The sequence below is a fragment of the Enhydra lutris genome, unplaced genomic scaffold (genome assembly GCF_002288905.1).
Source record: "Enhydra lutris kenyoni isolate GAN:26980312 unplaced genomic scaffold, ASM228890v2 scaffoldscaffold1, whole genome shotgun sequence".
In the NCBI taxonomy this organism is placed as follows: Eukaryota; Metazoa; Chordata; class Mammalia; order Carnivora; family Mustelidae; genus Enhydra; species Enhydra lutris.
The window spans coordinates 69661841-69679119 of NW_019154085.1; the positions used below are offsets into that span (position 1 = coordinate 69661841).

The 17279-nt window shown below is 43.2% G+C and overlaps 1 protein-coding gene across 1 annotated transcript in view; it reads left to right on the top strand.

Annotated features, from left to right (window-relative positions):
* LOC111143469 (mitogen-activated protein kinase kinase kinase 20) overlaps positions 1 to 17279 on the top strand; it is a 178799-nt gene that overhangs the window by 150471 nt on the left and 11049 nt on the right. Inside the window, exons 15-16 of the mRNA XM_022497239.1 lie at positions 700 to 762; positions 1751 to 1843. Coding sequence (XP_022352947.1) covers positions 700 to 762; positions 1751 to 1843 — 156 coding nt within the window. The remainder of the gene's footprint in view (positions 1 to 699; positions 763 to 1750; positions 1844 to 17279) is intronic.

The following is a 17279-nucleotide window of genomic DNA, read 5'->3' on the forward strand; positions in this document are numbered from 1 at the left end:
GGAAGCCTTCATGTGGAGGGGCTGTGTGGAAGGAACATCCCTAAGTGTTCATTACATTGTCAAGTGTCAACAGCTTTCATTTCGCTTTGAAAAATGCATCTAATTTTTCCTCACATTGGCACTTTTTTTTTACTCTCTACGTGATACGTTCAGTTCACAGAAGAGCTGGATTATACCTGATGAGTATAAAAAAATCATGATTTAAATTGTCCTCCTTTCCTTGAAGAGTTCTTTGTGCTTCATTGGGGGAAGGAGTGCTGGACACACACACCCATAGAATAGCCCTTACAATGCAGTAAATCCTTCCACGAGATTTCAGCCTTGAGGAGTCTCTGGTGATATATTCATGTTCTTTGTCATTTTTCCCGTAGTTACTGAGGGCGACAAGTGCATTCCATACACCAGAACATGAACTTGTCACGAGTAGACTCTCTACCAGGATTTGAAGAATGCTCTGAGATTTCACATCTTTAAAATATCTTCCTGTTCCATTAAATAATTACAAACCTCCTATAATACTTTGAACCATCACTTTTAGTCTCCATCGATGGTGGACAATAACATCCCCAAGATATTTTATGGGCTACATAAATAAAGATTGCCTTTATAGGTACACAATAATTTTAATCCTCTTGTGGCACTATCGGATCATTAATAAAGTCATGTGTTTTTTGTTTTCTGTTTTTTTTTTTTTTACAGTCAGCCATTGAGAAATTAACCCACGATTACCTAAACTTGTTTCACTTCCCACCACTAATTAAGGTAAGATTTTTTTTTTTCTACTGAGAATGTGCTATTTTATTGATATATGCACCTGCCACATCCACACCTAGATTTGCCAATGTCGGGAACTGTTGTTTGAAGGGAAATTTAATCATTATCTGTCCAACAAAAGGCCCTTTGACTGAAGAGTAGCATGTGCATAAATTGAACAGGCTTGATTCCTGTAAGTTGAAATATTAACAATATATTCGTGATAAGAACAACACATGACTCCTTAGTGGTGAGGGGAGGTAGGTATTAACACTGTAGGTTAGTGCAGTGGCCTCCCACCTGTCTCTGGAGGCCTTTGTCCCACACGTAAGTCACTAAAGGAATTCACATACTGGGGCTCTAGATTATCGCTAGCCCTGGGGGGAAGGTTACGGTAGGGGGTGGTTATTGTCTGAATGATATGTTAGCATCTTTGACAAATTATTTTGAATATAGTCTAAAGGTGGATGGCCCATTTTGTTATACAATTAGTAGATATTTGCAGTTAATACACAGAACTCTGCTCACTCACTCACTGTGGTTTTCCATCTCTGAACTCCTGGAGGTTCATTCTGTTCCTCCGCTTGGCCCTTCATTGTCATCTGCTCCAGCAGGCACACAGCCCCTCTCTGGGAATAGCTTCCAGAGATCTTGAGTGTTAAGAAACTCTCCATCTCCTAGCGTGCCTTCAGGTGTTAAGTGCATTTCTAGGGTAAAACTGCACAATGCAAGAGGCATTGTAAAACCTTGTGAGACGGTGACATTCGATTTGTGGTGTGCGAGATGAATCATGTGGAAATGCTCTCAAAGGCTTATGGTGTCCTTTCTCTTGCTTTCAGTAATTGGAATTTGGAGCTTAATCCAAAATAACCAAATGGGAATCAGAAGGTTAGAATGGAAACACTAGTGCTGAGAAACCATTTCTTTTATATGAGAAGGAAAAGTAAAAACACAATGTCCCGTCTGGAATAAATGGTGCTGGGTTTTTCTGTTTTAGGACTCAGTAGATGAACCTAAAGAAAATGAGGAAAAAATTGTGAACCTTGAACTTGTTTTTGGTTTTCACTTGAAACCAGGAACCGGCCCACAGGTAAATCACATTTTAAATCCTTTGGATGAATTTCAGTCTAATCTACTCTTTTTCCCTCTTAGAACTCTATGATTTCATACACCTCTCACCTGCCCCCAACCAGCCAACACCTCAATTCTGAGTAAATTCACAGACTTCATAAAATGGAATTTGGTTGAAAAGCTGCCAGCCACCTATTCCAGTCTTGGAATCTTACCCTTGTTCAGCGAAGAGTCTTGTGTGAGGCCACCGAAACCACCAAGGAAACTCACAGCAAAGTGTGGGGTGGGGGCATATCCGAGTGATTGTTCATGCTGGCTTCGAGCATCCCATCTTCCTGCTTCTGTTTTAGAATGCTGAGAGTGAGACGACACCCGGAGTCAAACTATAGGCAATATGGAAACCCAAGTTATCAGCTGGAAATAGGACAGCAGAGCATTTGACCAGCACTCATTCAGTCAGGCTCTCTCCCTTTATGTTAATTTTAGAATGTGGCACAGTTATTTGACCCAGGTGGCAGGTGAACTGGCATCACCATAGGTCTAAGGTACTTTGGATTACCGTGCAGAGGCAGTCATGACGGTAACTGCTACTCATTGACCACTTACTGTGTTCCAGGCATATGGTACTGTGGTGTAGATGCTGTGGTGCAGATGCTGCTTCCCCCCTTGTTACCAACGAGGGACCTGAGGCTCTGTAGGGTCAATGACTTACCCCAGGATTCCCGGGCTAGCAAGCAGCGGAATTAGGGTTTGAACACAGGCCTCTGGGACCCCAGAACCAAGCTCTTACCTCCTGCACCATCTGTGCCTTTCCCTTGAGGCAGACAGGAGACCTTGTGCGTACAGCTCCTTACAACCCCAGCCCTCGTGGGGCTCGCGCAGGCGGCTCACGGCCCGCCACTGATCACAACTCGCTTATCCCAGGCCATTCCTGAAACCAGCATTTGGGAGTGACTGGAAATGGTTGGGAGGGCATGAGTGTCACCCAGGGCTTCCAAAGATATACTTTCTAGACATCGGACAGAGCGTCCTGCCTGCACCTGCAGGTCTACTCATGCTTCTGCTGAATGGAAATCTTCTTCTCCCTTGTTTGGCCACAGAAGCCGGCTAAGTGAAAGTTGCTCTGACTCCAGGTTCCTTGTACGTGGACACTTTCCTTTCCTTCCGCGAGTGGGTCACTGTCTGTTCGTTGCTGTCATTAGCGGTGGCTACAGAAAGCGGGCGGGGAGAGGCAGATCCTCTCTCCCACAACAACCAGGAGCCCTTCTCACCCAGAGATTCTGTAAACTGTGGGCACTCCCAAGTCCATCTGATGGTACACAAATTACATTCTTTAACCTGCCTTCTTTGATATCCTCAACTCCAAGGCACTCAGGACTTTGTTTAGACCATCTTATGGCTTGTAGGTAGTAAAAGAAGAGGGAAGAATTTTCTTGAGAGAGCCTTGTCAAAAGCAGTCTCAACCAAGAAAATCATTTTCGGTTAACCAAGAAATGACTTGTTAACATGGAAAACAAAAAATCCATCTTTTTTTAAGAACTTGGATGGTATAAATGATCCTGGAGACCAACACGGGTCTGTTTTTGGCCTCAAGAGTGCAGACTTCTTGAGCCAGAGGTTTTCACAAGGCCTAACGTCACTGCAGTTTTTGTCAGGCGGCTGATACTTGATCATGCCTACAGACTAATAAGTTCAACTGTGCATTCAGCAGACATTTACTGAGGACCTGCTCTATGCAAGAGGGCCAGAGTACAAAATCAAAAAGCATAGTCTTTGGCTTGCCAGGAACCCATCACTGATCGGAAGAAATAGATGAGGTCAGTGAATGGTTATAGTACAGAACGACACTTTTTTTTTTTTTTTTTTTTTAACATCAAGCACATCATTCAGTGGAAGCAACTGGATGTGCCTTGAAAGCCGATACAAAAAGGGGTCAGAGAGGATCCTAAGGTCTTTGGGGTAGAAGTGGGGCTTCAGCTAGAACGTTAAAACCATCAGGAATTAATTTGGTAGGGAGAAGACATGGAAGGCAATAGGAATCGCGTAACGTAAAAGCTCAGCAGCCCGAAGCCACGAACACACAGGGAGCTGTTCTTCAGGCTGGTGCCTATGGGACCTCACAACGCACCTCGAGCAGCACTGCCCCTGGGACGGGATGAAGCGGGTAGTCTAGCGCGGCAAGAGTTAAGGCCAGAAGAGTGGCTGGCAACCAGTGAGAACTATCCTACGTGCTAAACCAAGGTGTTTGAAGAGTTTTAAAAGGAGTAGATGGGATCAGATTTCTGTTTTTAAAAGCTCTCTCGGAAGCACAGGGGAGGAGGAACTGGAAAGGACCAGGCTACCGTGAGAAAGACTAGGAGCGGGAGATGCAGACAACCAGGTGAAAGGGGATGAGGAGAGGAGGCGATGGCCGTGCCATGGAAGGGCCGAGTCTAAGGACTCTGAGATGGAACTGATCAGCTTGGGTCACCTGCTGGAAATGGGGTGGGGGAGAGGGAGGAGTCAGGACAGTGCCGAGGCTTCCGGTGTGGGGAGCTGGACAGAGAAGGTTATGATGTAATCAGTCAAGAGTGAAATGTACGATGTGGATGTAGTGCTATGGTGCTAAAGTATTAAGAAGTGACTGGAATGGGTGAGGTCAACCAGGGAAAGCTTTTTTGGAAGGGGTGAGTTTTCAAACAAGGCTTGAAGAGGTTCACGATCATTTGCAAGTAATTTCCTGACTATAATATTTAAAGCTTATGCTTTAGAGAGAGTACTTCATTCTAAAGTGGTCAGGTTATTTCATAAATGTCATCTCATGTGTCCTCCTGGCATTTCTGTGAGGCGCATAAGGAACAGTATTGTCATCAGTGATCAGGAAACAGGGAGCGAGAGGAAATGTGCGGGCCGCCTCAGGAGAGGGGAGGACAGAGCTCAGACTAGGAATGACATCTTCATTGTTACTTTCTTCTTAAACATGTGCTAGCTCTCATGCATGATGCAAGAGAGTTAAGCCATCTGTAAATTTTCATAAAATACTCCTAGAATAAGGTACTGTCCGGTTCTAAGCTACCCAGTTATGCCATCTGGTCTATACCCCAGCATTATGGAACATTTTCCCCAAAATGTGCTTTGAATTGAAATTCCAGTTCCCCACATGAAAACCTTGTTACCTTGACTTTTAAAGGTAGAACCCAAGAAAAAAAAAGACATCCTCAAAATCCCAGCCAGCTGAGTTCTCACAAACCCATCCTCCCAGAAAAGGTGAAGCCTTTCCATGACTAGGATAAGTTACAAGAGGACACTAGCACTAAGCGAGTTCTGTCCAAACCTGGGTTTGCACAGCAGGGGATCTGCTTGACCATTTCACCTTTTCTTTTACAAACAAAGCGAAAGATGCGTTCTAACTACAGCCACCGGGAATCATATAGGACAGTGACTTTATCATGAAAATAGTAGCTACATTTTCCCATTGCTTCTAAGAAGGCCCACCAGCTCAACAACCCCACTTAAAATTGGTATGTTGTTTCTGGAACTGGCCTACTAGGAGGAGAGAAAGAAAATATGACCTTGGATACAAAGAGACAAATACATGTAGAGGAGAAAGCCTTTTGTTTTAAGACCTATCAGCCTTTTGTTCTAAGGATTCAGATACAATTCTTTTTTTTTTAGCCGCGTTTTCTTTTTTTAGCCTCATTTTACAACCAGATGGATTCTGGCACAAAAGTGAGGTTGATTTGCTCAACTGAGGAAAGCCATTCACATTTGAGTGGCTGTATGCCGGCGAGAGTGGCCCAGTGCCACTGCATGATGCCTTGCTGTGGTCCGTCTTTCCTGCCACACCCTCTGAAGGGCAGGACCTCGGCAGGCTAAAGCCCCATACAGACTTTGAGAATCCTCACACAAATGAAATAGGCTTTTTCTTTGCTTTGTGAGGCAAAGTGGGAGGGAAAATAAGATCTTGGACCAAAGGTTTCACTGGCAATTTAAACTGACAATAAGTTAGAATGGGTTTTCCTCCTGTATTTGACCTATTTCTAAAAAGCAAATTAGTAATTTAAATAATGCTATATGTTGTGGCAACGCTGAAGTTATGACAGTGGAATTGGCGGAAACGGGGTCTTTCTCAGCTCAAAATTTTCCTGTGTTCAGGCTGGAAATGTTTGATGATGATTATTTCACACCTCTGCCAGACAGTGTGGTAAGTGCTTTATGAACATTTTTCTCATGTAATTGTTATAAGCCACTGTCCCAGGGAATGTCATCCCTAGATCATGTCCAGAAGGAACTGAGGACAGGAAAGGTAAAATTCCCTACCCAGAGACCCTCCTAGTGAGGGGCCGAGCCGGTCGGAGGACTCAACCACTTTGTCATATTCCCCTTTCTGGAAAGTATCATCGTCCCCTCAAATAGGCATATGGGTAAAAAGATTGGTAAAAAGATAATTTGGGGGGATCACCTAATACTAAATTACCACTTTTTATTTTGTGTGGGAAATGCCTTGCATTTTCGTAATCTAAGGCCTTCAACTTGGCACAAAAGGAAGAAGGCTTCCAGAATCTCAGACAGCTCCCTTAGCTGCCCCCTCCAGGGTGGCAACCACCCTTTTTTTACTGACATTCAGCTCCATGGAGTTTATTATTATATCTCATATAAACTCACCAGTCAAGGATATTGATTCTCAAATTGCCAAGGAATAAACTATCAAATCACCCAGCAGTTTTCTCACCAAGAAACTTTCTGAGACTGTGTCATAAAAATTCAAAAGCCGGATTTCGAAGGAACTATCCAGAGAGTCGCGCATTCCTTGCGCATGCCCGACAGTCACCGACTTTGCCCCTTGAGTCCTAATTCCCTCATCTCCCCAGCGAGGCATGGAAACAAACCTGTGGGTCTGAGTTGACAGCCACCACAATCAGGGGAGGAGCCTGGGAAGCCACACCCAGGCTCCCACGGACCCCGAAAGAGAGACAGGCTTCTGGACCCCGGGACTTCCTACCAGAGGACCATGACTTTGGATTTTCTTTGGAGCGGAATTCTGAAGGAGCAAGTGAATGCAGAAGAGAAGATAAGAGGAACATTCTGAAGGTGTGGAAGTGAAATAGAGGTCCCCATCAGAGCAGAAGCCTTTTTCCGTTCCCCCTGCCTCTCTGGCTCCTTCTGCACACAGCAGAGGCAGCACGTGGGCCCCCTCTCCCACACCTCGGCAGAAGCAATTCAGTCAATGGTTCTCCTTCTCTGGTGCTTTCACCTGGAGGTTAGAAGCCCTGCTTTTTACAAATACTTGCCACCTACTATTGTGCTTTTAGGCCTTTATTAGTGGATCATGTATAAAATGTTGCATTTAATAAACTTAATTGAATCTCCAGGCCCTTTCTCAGAGTACTGTAAATATCAAAAAACTGTCAAATAGAGTTTTTTTCCTCTATTGTGTAATTTTTATAAATGGATAGATAAACATGAATAAAATAACAGGGCACAAAGAAAAGGATTTTGTAAGGAAGTAAAAAGCCAACACTCCTTGTAAATTTCAGAACCGCTACATGCAGTGCTTTACTTTGATGTATCTTGCATTTATTACAAATGCAGTGTAAGGAAGTTTCTTTCCCACGAGCAACTGTTTTTCCAGGGGAAAAAACATAGTAGACATACGCGTTGGTGCGCCTCAGTGTATCAGCCTGCAGTGTCAGGGTTCTATAAGAAACAGAACTTGTAGTTGACTGCGAAGGAGCAAGTGCAGCTCGGTATAGGGCTGTGTGACTTGCTGCATGTTTCTAATCGCCGTGGGGCAACACTTCCCGAAACGGGTCAGGCAGCTGCCTACAGACCCAGAGCGGAACTGCTCAGTCTGTACTTGCCGATGGACTGCTAGTCACATGTAGAAATGGCACACCAGAAAATGTCTACCAATGGGAGAAAACAGCCCTGATTTGTGGTGTTTGGAGATCTCTGTGGTACAAATATTTTCACCGTGGCCAATTTCAAGTTACCGATCTGATGCCACGGAACTTGAAGTTGGAAAGAGGTGTGAGCGACCAGCTCGTGAGGGGAGCTCCAGCACACAGCTGGATCGCTTGTGGCCTTCTTAATCAAGACCCCGGATTCCTTTTGAGAAAGTGAACAGCAAGGAAGTATACGGCAGAAAACATGGGTTTCACCAGGTGACAAACACATTATTGTTGGTTTCCAGCTGTAATAATATGTGTAATGAGCTCACAGAGAGCTCCAGTTTCCTAGTGAATCCATAGTTGGCTCAGATTTCCTTGGGTGGCCATTGGTTCATATGGATACACTGACCGTATTGTATGGACCAAAAATCAGGATTTGGGTCTGTAATGGGTGAGAGTAGGCTCATGGAGATAGAGAAACAAAATTTAAATCTGTGATTGTCTTTTTCAAATGTTCCAACAGTTATGGTTATTGACTCCATGATGACAGGCGCAGTTGTTCCTAAGAGAGGACATCTTTGCTTTTAGAAGCAAAGCCATCGAGGATCACTGCAGAGAGGAGACCTTGATAACTCACAATAGCTTGTGTTTTCTGAACCAAAAATTAGGTCTTGAAAATAATCAACTATAACAGGGACTGATAATTTGAAATGAAATTGAAAGCACTTCATCAGAAACGCAAAGATGTACGACAACCACATCAATCCTGGACATCAGGATTTGGGCTGAGAACAGCTCAACTGGTAAAATGTCACCTACTTACTAGGCCAGTGTTGTTGTTTTGGTTTTTTGTTTTGTTTTGTTTTTTATAAAAGTCATACTTTTTGGCATCACCTCTGAAGTCATGGGAAAGGAGAAGAAGTTAGCAGTCAGAGGAACTGTTTTTATATTTTGAGTGTCCTGGATAAAAGTCGATTTGCAGCCCATTTACCAGCATTTTAAAAACCTTACGCAGTAATTAGGTAAGCTAGAACACTTTCTATATTGGTTAAGAAATCCAGTCTTGAGAATAGATTAATTAGTCAAAAATCAATAGCAAGACTTACTTTTTTCCCCAAGATAGATACCTAGTACCTTCCAATTGTATAGTGAGAAACAAACCCTAAAATGAAAAAGCCCTTTCCAAACATGTCAGCTAACATCTGAACCATTTCAGGTAGTCAAGTATGTAATGCATCATATGAAAGTATGTCTCACTTGATTTCTTTCACTTTATTTTAACATCATCCCTAAAGTCCCTTTTTCGTACATCACTCCAATAACAAGCCCCCAAAAGGCAATATAACAACCTTATCTCTACTGGTGTCTAGTTGGCACCAGTCCGCCCTGACCTTAGACACAAGCCATTGTTAAGGGTATAACGCATTTACATATTTTGCAATAAAACATCAGTTATTTGCATTACTGTGTCAAGTTTTATTTGATTCTTTCACCTAAAAATGACTCATTTTCCTTTCTTGTATTTTAAAAACCAACTACTCTAAGCTTGTTTGAGAATAATCAAAAATTGCCCATTTAGCTAGAAGTCATTTTCTTTTCAAAAGGCAAATGTTATTTAATCTTTCAGCTGTTCATTGTGCCATCATAAATACTTTCTTTTCAGCACAGTTGTGGGGACTGAAATGAGCCCGCTAATTGCCTCCCATTCCGACTGACATGTGGTGGTTTAGTGGAAAGAGAACACAGCGGGGAGAAGGAAATAGAAGGCTGAGAAAATGAGAGCTAATTATTTTCCCTGCCTCATGTCAGGCTCTGTGTCAGCCTTGTTTTTACAAACTGGAAGGTTGAGCACTAAATAAAACAAACCGGCGTCATGTTTTTATATACTGGCAGTGTCATGGAAGCAGCTGCACATCTCAAAGACAATATAATGCCTGCGTTCGCATGGACACCATCTGACAGACACTGTGAGCCACGGCTAATGAGGACATCACAGTGGTGCCAAGTGAAAGGTGCTGAATTATGTATGATTCTTCATCAGTGCAGCAATAGTCTTGTACATCATTATGAGACATTGTTTTGCCGAACAGATTAAAACATTCTTAGTTCCAGACCCTGCAACCTATACGCGCTGAAAGAGGTTATTAATGGAATTTTTAGGGAGAGCTTCTTGTGGGCTTCTTTTGGGGTTGCAAAACAAATCTCGTGGGACAAAGCCGCCAGGGGTCACGACACCGGACAGATAAAGAAGAGAAGCAAATTAACCGTACTTGCATTATCTCCTTTTTAAAGGCAGCATAATAAAATAGGGAGTAGCGGGCTTATCCGTAATGATAAAGAGCCCAGGTGCTCTCACGGGATGTCCCACTCTCCTGCCTTTCAAACAGCAGGTCCCCACAGCTGAGCTGCATAATAGCGACGCGTGTAAAGGAGCCTTCGGAGGCCTAAATCATCAACATCTTACTACTTTTAATACCAGCATGACCAACAGTTGTGCCACATTTTTATTTCATCTTACGGTACTTCTCACGTTGTCCAACAGTCACCTGCTAGGAAACTGTTTCCCGTTCTCCCCCTCTTGAATCTTAAAAAGTTTATTCCGACCTCTATTTTATGTTTTTAAAATGTCTCCTCCGTATAGGCCTTTCTAAGGTGGAGGGGCCTCTCTGCTCGAATCCTAAGCCATCTCTGGTGATTTGGCTTTTTCTCCATCCGTTGGCGGGGTGGGATGGGTGGGGAGAGACCGAGATGGGATTTTAATAAAACTCAGTGTCTTTACCATTAGACTAGGCATGCCCAGGACCTAATTCCGGCCCCGGCGCAGCTAAGTGACCTTGCCGCCAATCTCTGCACTTTTCTGAGCCTCAGTCTACTAATGTAAAATGGAAATAGGGCTATCTACAACAGGGTAAGGCTGCAAGGATTAAGGAACGTGGACAAATCTCAAAACCACCATGCCGAGTGAAAGAAGCCAAATGAATAGAGATGCTTACTGTCAAGTTCCAACTTGGTCAGGTTCTAGAGCAGGCAAAATGAGTCTATGGTGATAGAAATGGGAAGGAGGAGACACCACCACTTGTGCGGGGAACCTCCACTGGGAAGGGACATAAGGAGACTTTCTAGGCCAGTGGGAATATCTGGTTTGTTTAGATGGGTATGCTGGTGCATACAGTTGTCAAAATTCATTGACTGGTGCTCTTAAAAATCGGTGCATTTTTTGTTTGCAAAGTATACACCACCTCAATAAAAAAATACATCAGAATTTTTTTGTCTGTAATCTTCAGGTAGAAGTGATCTGTAGGAGCCTGAAAGCCTAATATGAGGTCTATTTCCCTCTGAAATATCCTGAATAATCTTGGCCCTAGATTCTTTTAAGAGATACCTACAGCACTCATATTTGGAAGAGAGAGTGAGCTATCGACTGTTGTCTCTGAACTGCCTAGAACTTGAAACAATATTTAAAGTTAGTTTCTGTGCTATCTTCAATCCCTTTTTGCTATCTGTAAAATTTACCTCTATATGGATCATTTCTTTATACTCCCTCCCTTTTTTTTTTTTGTCATGGGAGGGAGAAGGGATGTCTATGTTAGGCATCACTTGCACCGGCTTGGAACTCCAAAGAATTTTAAACAGCTTGCAAAGAATGTAATAGTGATTTCTCACAAAGAGATACTTAATCTAGCATTAACTGAGTGTTGTTTAGGATTTCATCTTCATAGAGTTAAGAGTTTCTGTTTTACTTGGCCAGTAATCTTAATTCAGAAAATTTTTTAACATAATTGGCAATGCAGAAGTGGTACAAATGGAATGCTTTCTGCTCCTCCATTAACCACACTTGCTTCTAAAATTATCCAGGTATTTCAGTGGCTGCCCAGATAAATAGTGCATATCCTGGGCACCCAACAGCACTGTCATTTTTTTTCATCAGTTTCAAATGCAAAAACTCTGCTCTTCCCAACACAATTCTATTCAATTCTCATAGATCTGCACGGAGAGGCAGACAATCCAGTTAGTGGAAAGCTTTGGATGGCCATTTTCTGCTGTTCCAGTGCTGTCCCAGGGCCCAGCACTGCTCCTGCCCCAGCACCTTTTTCCTGATTAGTAGCATTCCCTCGAGATGTGCCTCAAGGTACTGATTTGAATAGCGAGAGTGTTCTCTTAGGTGGAAATCTAGCTATGAAATAAAAATCCACAGTAGTCAGACCTGTCCCCACCATCTGCTTGTGCAACTGGGTGAGAGCGGGTTGTTTCAGGTTTGGAGAGTGGAAGTCATGCCTAGCCACACAGCCTAAGCCAGGGCTGGAGGAAAGTGTTGGTGATTCCAGATACTGGCCAGATAAATCAAGGAAAGGAGCAGACAGTGGAATGGCAGCATCTGCGCTTTGAATAAGGATCTTTGTCAATAAGGGAGGAAAAATCAGCTATGTTGGACTTATCAGAGAATCAGTATTTTGGCCTCTGCCATGGACACATAACAAAGCAATTCGCCAAGATAATCTGGACTGTTTGTTGACTCTGGAAGGTGGAACTCGTCTGTACCGTGATTCTTACTTCCCTCAACCCATAACAAGGGAAAGTTCAAGGTTCAGAAAAGACTGAGGGTTTGGAAACCTGCTCATTACAGCAGCAAGAGACCACATAGGATCAAGTCTGAACACCAGGGCTTGCTGTCTATGCGATCTTGCTCGAATTACCTTCTCTCTCTATGCTTCGGGTTCCTCGACAAGACAGGGCTCTCGGGCTGTCAACCACATGTCATAGCCATTTTCCTCCAGATATCCCCTGGTTCCTCCTGGTAGGGCTGCATCAGGATCTGTGGAAGCAGGAAAGGGCAGAACTGGTGTTATATAACCCATCTATGTCAGAAGATACACGCTTCTTCCCTCTTCTATTTATTTCATAGGACGGTCTTTGTTAATTTGCCACTGGCCATAGCTTCTTCTTTTTTGCAACACTGGTAATTCCCAGGCACCAGATTTCTTCAGTACCCTCTGGATCCCCAAACTCCTGCCCAAGTTAGATACTCTGACCCAGCCTGCCTGCTCTGGCCAGATCGCTTTTCTAAACACACCGCACCATCCTGCCTGTCAAAGCGCACTCGACTCTGGCCCAGTCCCAGTCTTAGACGGTTGCTGGACAGTGGGCCGGCTAGTCTGATTAGCTATACTGGAGCTGCGTTGGGGACTAATATTGGTAACAAAAGTAATTATTGCTCCTTCCCAAGCTTCCTCATTTGGCTCTGGCCCTGTGCTGAGTACTTTATTCACCTTACCTCCCTTCACCCTCACACAACACAACAACCTGCTTGTGTGTAAAAAAAACACTGAGATTCAAACAGGTTGTATATTGGCTAAGGTTGTGGGGTGGGGAGTGACGAAACTGGGATTCCAGTTCAGGGAGCTGGATGTCCAGGCGTCCTCTTTCACCTCATGCCCTGCTATGGCCCTAGTAACAGCTTACTGTGGACTCCTTTTCTATATTATTTCTATCTAATAATCATCATCAGCACTTTAAATCCTATTTAAAGTGCTGGCCAATTCCAAATGCCATTTCAGACTGCCAGGGGTGAAATGGTTTTGGAAAAGGAGTCCGTTGAGGCCCCCATGCACTCTGAGAATACAGAATTGTCTGTCAGGATTGAGAGTTGTTCTCCAGACGTCCACAGTGACTCTTGAATGTTCCCGATTCCAAAATCAATACCCACATTTCTATCACTCACATCAACCAAAATCGATAGTTCACCCTGGTAAAAGTGAATGGTTTTTAAATCCGACCCCACATTCCCACTACCTGGTCCATCCCACTACCAAGAAACGGAAAAGGTAGCAATTTTGCATGTAAGATTGCATATTAGGCTCATAAATATGCAGAATTGTTACTTTTAGTGATGTTACCGATGATTTAATTCACTTTACTGTTACTAAAACATTTTCAGTGATTGGCTGGTCAAGAACTCATTACATGGTGTCCTGTCTCAGTTGGAGATAGGACAGTCCTGTGGAACTCAGTACCTTGCTCAAATCCTAGTAGTTGTGAGCAGTGCTCATTGACAACTTAATGACCCAGTGGGATACCTGAGGGTGAGAAGAAATGGAGCAGAATTCAAAGAATTCCATGACTTTATTTGTGGGTTACTTTTCTTAACTAGGCAATGATGAAATCCTAGATGCCCTGAAAAAAAAAAACAAAAAAAACACAACTAGCAATTATATCAGGGCACTGACAGATGAAGTTAATAATTTAGGTGAACACTGCATATTCTTTTCCTTTCCCACCCAGCCTTGTAATTTAATGAAACGGATAATGCCCCCTCCACCTTGGCTTATAATGCCTTTGAGTATCGTTTTATTGCTTCCGCACTATCTTTTATGGTTCAGGTAAAAGCCTTTCTTTCAGAAAAGAGAAACATTTGAAAAGTAAAAGGTCTGTCGCCCTGTTAGGGGGATCCTTGTTTTTCCAAGTTGGACTCTGGGGACCAGGGAAGCAGTTGCCGTAGGGGAGGACCTGTTGCCGCCACTTGCTTTTTCGGTTGTAAAGTCTTCCTTGGTCCTTCTCCCACTTGCCTGTTGCTGACGGCTGGTCCCATGGTGGAGCTCTGAGAACCATCCAGTGTGTAATCCTGCCACCCACCCCTCCAACTTTGGAGCCAGGCAGCCTTATGCTGTTAGTATTATAATCCCACCTCTACCACTTACTGGCCAGGAAGTCCCAGTAAAGTTCCTTATTTATCTGAGCCTCATTTTTCCTCCCCTAAAGGGAGAGCAAACCTAACTTGCAGGATTACTGTGGGTATCACACGAGAGAGTGCCATGTAAGTATCCAGCAGCATGCCTGGAGCAGATGAAGCGGTCGGCAAATATGAGTTCCCACCTGTCAGCCCCTTCGCCACAGAGAGCTGCTCTGAGCATGCGCGCAGGAGGGGTGATGGTGGGCCTGAGGTCACGAGAGTTCTTGGGCTATGACTAGGAGAGTGGAGCAGAGGGGATTGGCCATTTCCACACAACCTGGGATCTTTCATTTGATTTGACTCGCTTCATTCCAAAACTGGACAGGCAAAAGAAGAAGATACCAGTAAAATTCATCTTTTCTAAGGCTTTTTATTCTAGCACTGCGTGAGGAGGCTCTTGCCATTTCAGAGAAGAGCAATCATGACTCCAAACGGCCATTATCCTGCCCATTTATCTTGGGGCCCATGTTGCCAGGGGAGCAGTGGCTCCAAAACAAAGCTATACTGAGAGATTTGTCCATTCTGAACGACTCATTTGACTTATATAGGCCAAGAGCTCGGTTTTCACATTGTTGAATAGCCTTTTTCCTTCACTAATTGGCTCTCCATCTTGTGAATGTGGCTGGGCAAAGAGGGTCACTCCCTCAGGCATGGGCTCTGCTTGGTTCTGCAATTTGTCTAGAAGCTTTCGTAAAACACTGAGCTACCCCAGCCTTCTGTTGAAGCCAATAGGTTTTTCAACAGCCTCTTTGTTAGTGTTTTTCTGCAATAATTTTGTCTGAGCTTGCTCAGGAGACATTCCAGGTCTACTCCTACGAGAGCGTTTTCCAGTTTCAGCATGTAGGGCGCTCAGTACATTGTCCTTAACCTCTCAGAATCCTTCATTCTTCAAATAACATGAGCAAAGGTGAATTTATGGCCCAGGGGTCCAGTTTGGTGCAAAGACATAGCTTATGTTTTCTTTGAATTGCACACACAGTGTTTGTCCCCCCACGTTTTTATTATTATTCATAGAGCAAAGAAAAAGTATTTATAAGGGATCTTCCTGTACCCACCTTCTATATTCAGCCATTAACATTTATTCTGCTTGCCTTATTGCATATCTGTCAATCTATCACTCTAGCTGTATATCAATCCTTATTTTTGATGCATTTCAGAGTAATCTGCAGACATCAGTATACTTCCTCCTAAACACTTCAGAATGCTAGAGTTCAATAAGTACACACATCTTAAGTATACATTCACTGAGTTTTGACATGTGTGTATGCCTCTGTAACCCAAACCCCTATAAACAGAGTAGTAGCACCCCCAGAAAGTCTCGCCAAGTCCCTTCTCAGTCAATCCCCATCTGCAGAAGCAATCCCTTTTCTGAATGTTTTCTACCATGGATTGGTTTTCTCTGTTCTAGAATGTCATCTAAATAGAATCCTTAGTATGTTCTTCTTTTGTATGAGACTTCTTTCACTCACTGTCCTGTTTCTGAGATTGATCTGTGTTGTTGCACGCATCAGTGGTTTGTTCCTTTTTATTGCTGAGTAACATTCCATTTTATTATCATCATGGTTCATCCATTCTCCTAAGGATGAACACTTGGTCTGTTTCAACACTTTGCTGGGCCGGGGCAGTGGTTGGGGGGTCGCAGTGGGCAGTGGTGGTGGCTATTATGATAAAGCTGCTCAGAACAACACTAAGACTTTTTTATTCCTCTTGGATAAATACCTAGGACTTGAATTTATGGTCATCAAATAGATGTTATATTTATACGTACAGATATATGTTTATAATAAATTGCCAAAACTCTCCCCAAAATGATTGTATCATTTTCACTTCCACCAGCAATCCAGTAGCTCCAAATCCTGGCCAATATTTGATGTCATCAATCTTAGCCATTTGGTGTCATCTCATTTTGGTGACATTTTATTTTTTTTTAAGATTTTATTTATTTATTTGACAGAGAGAGAGATCACAAGTAGGCAGAGAGGCAGGCAGAGAGAGGGGCAAGCAGCCTCCCTGCTGAGCAGAGACCCCGATGCGGGGCTTGATCCCAGGACCCTGAGATCATGACCTGAGCCAAAGGCAGAGGCCTAACCCACTGAGCCACCCAGGCGCCCCTCATTGTGGTGACATTTTAATTCACATTCCCCGACTAAGGATGTAGGGCACTTTTTCAATACAGAATGGTTTTACTGAAAGTTTAATTAACATCATTTAAAAAAATCTAGAGGCTTCATGTAAAAATCCAGATGTCCAGCTTTTCATGAAACCTCAAAGGACCTTGCAAGACTGAGCTCATATTCCCACGTGGGGACAATCAACAGAAGCTGAGTGGTGGCTGTCCCTTTAGGGCAGATGCGCTTTAGACCCCCAGAATCCTAACCCTTCCATAATTCCCCAACACAGGGGCCACTTATCAGTCACTATCTACCACATTTGCAGTTTTCCTTCCTGTTAAGAGGAAAGTGAACTATTTCTTGAGCCCATATTACTATCAATACTGAAAAAGTGAAAGTTAGATCTAAGAGGGCCTTATATTTCAAAATGGGAAGTCCACATTTCTTTGTGTGAATGAAAAAATATTCCAAGAATGTTTAATATGTAAATTAAGTGGGTCTACTTTGAAAGATTACAATTTAGGGCTCTATAATGAAATTGCCTGGCTTTACTCATTTTTATTATCTGCCTGGCTCCTTTAGGATTTTGAGTTTGTAACTCACATGATAGAACATGTACACTGATGAATTATGTCTCACGACTACACTAACTGGGAATTATTTAGATATATAAAGAGATGCAATAGCATGTCCTTTTCTCAAAAAAAGGAAAAAAAACTTTTGTAATATTTCATTCAGAGAACTTCA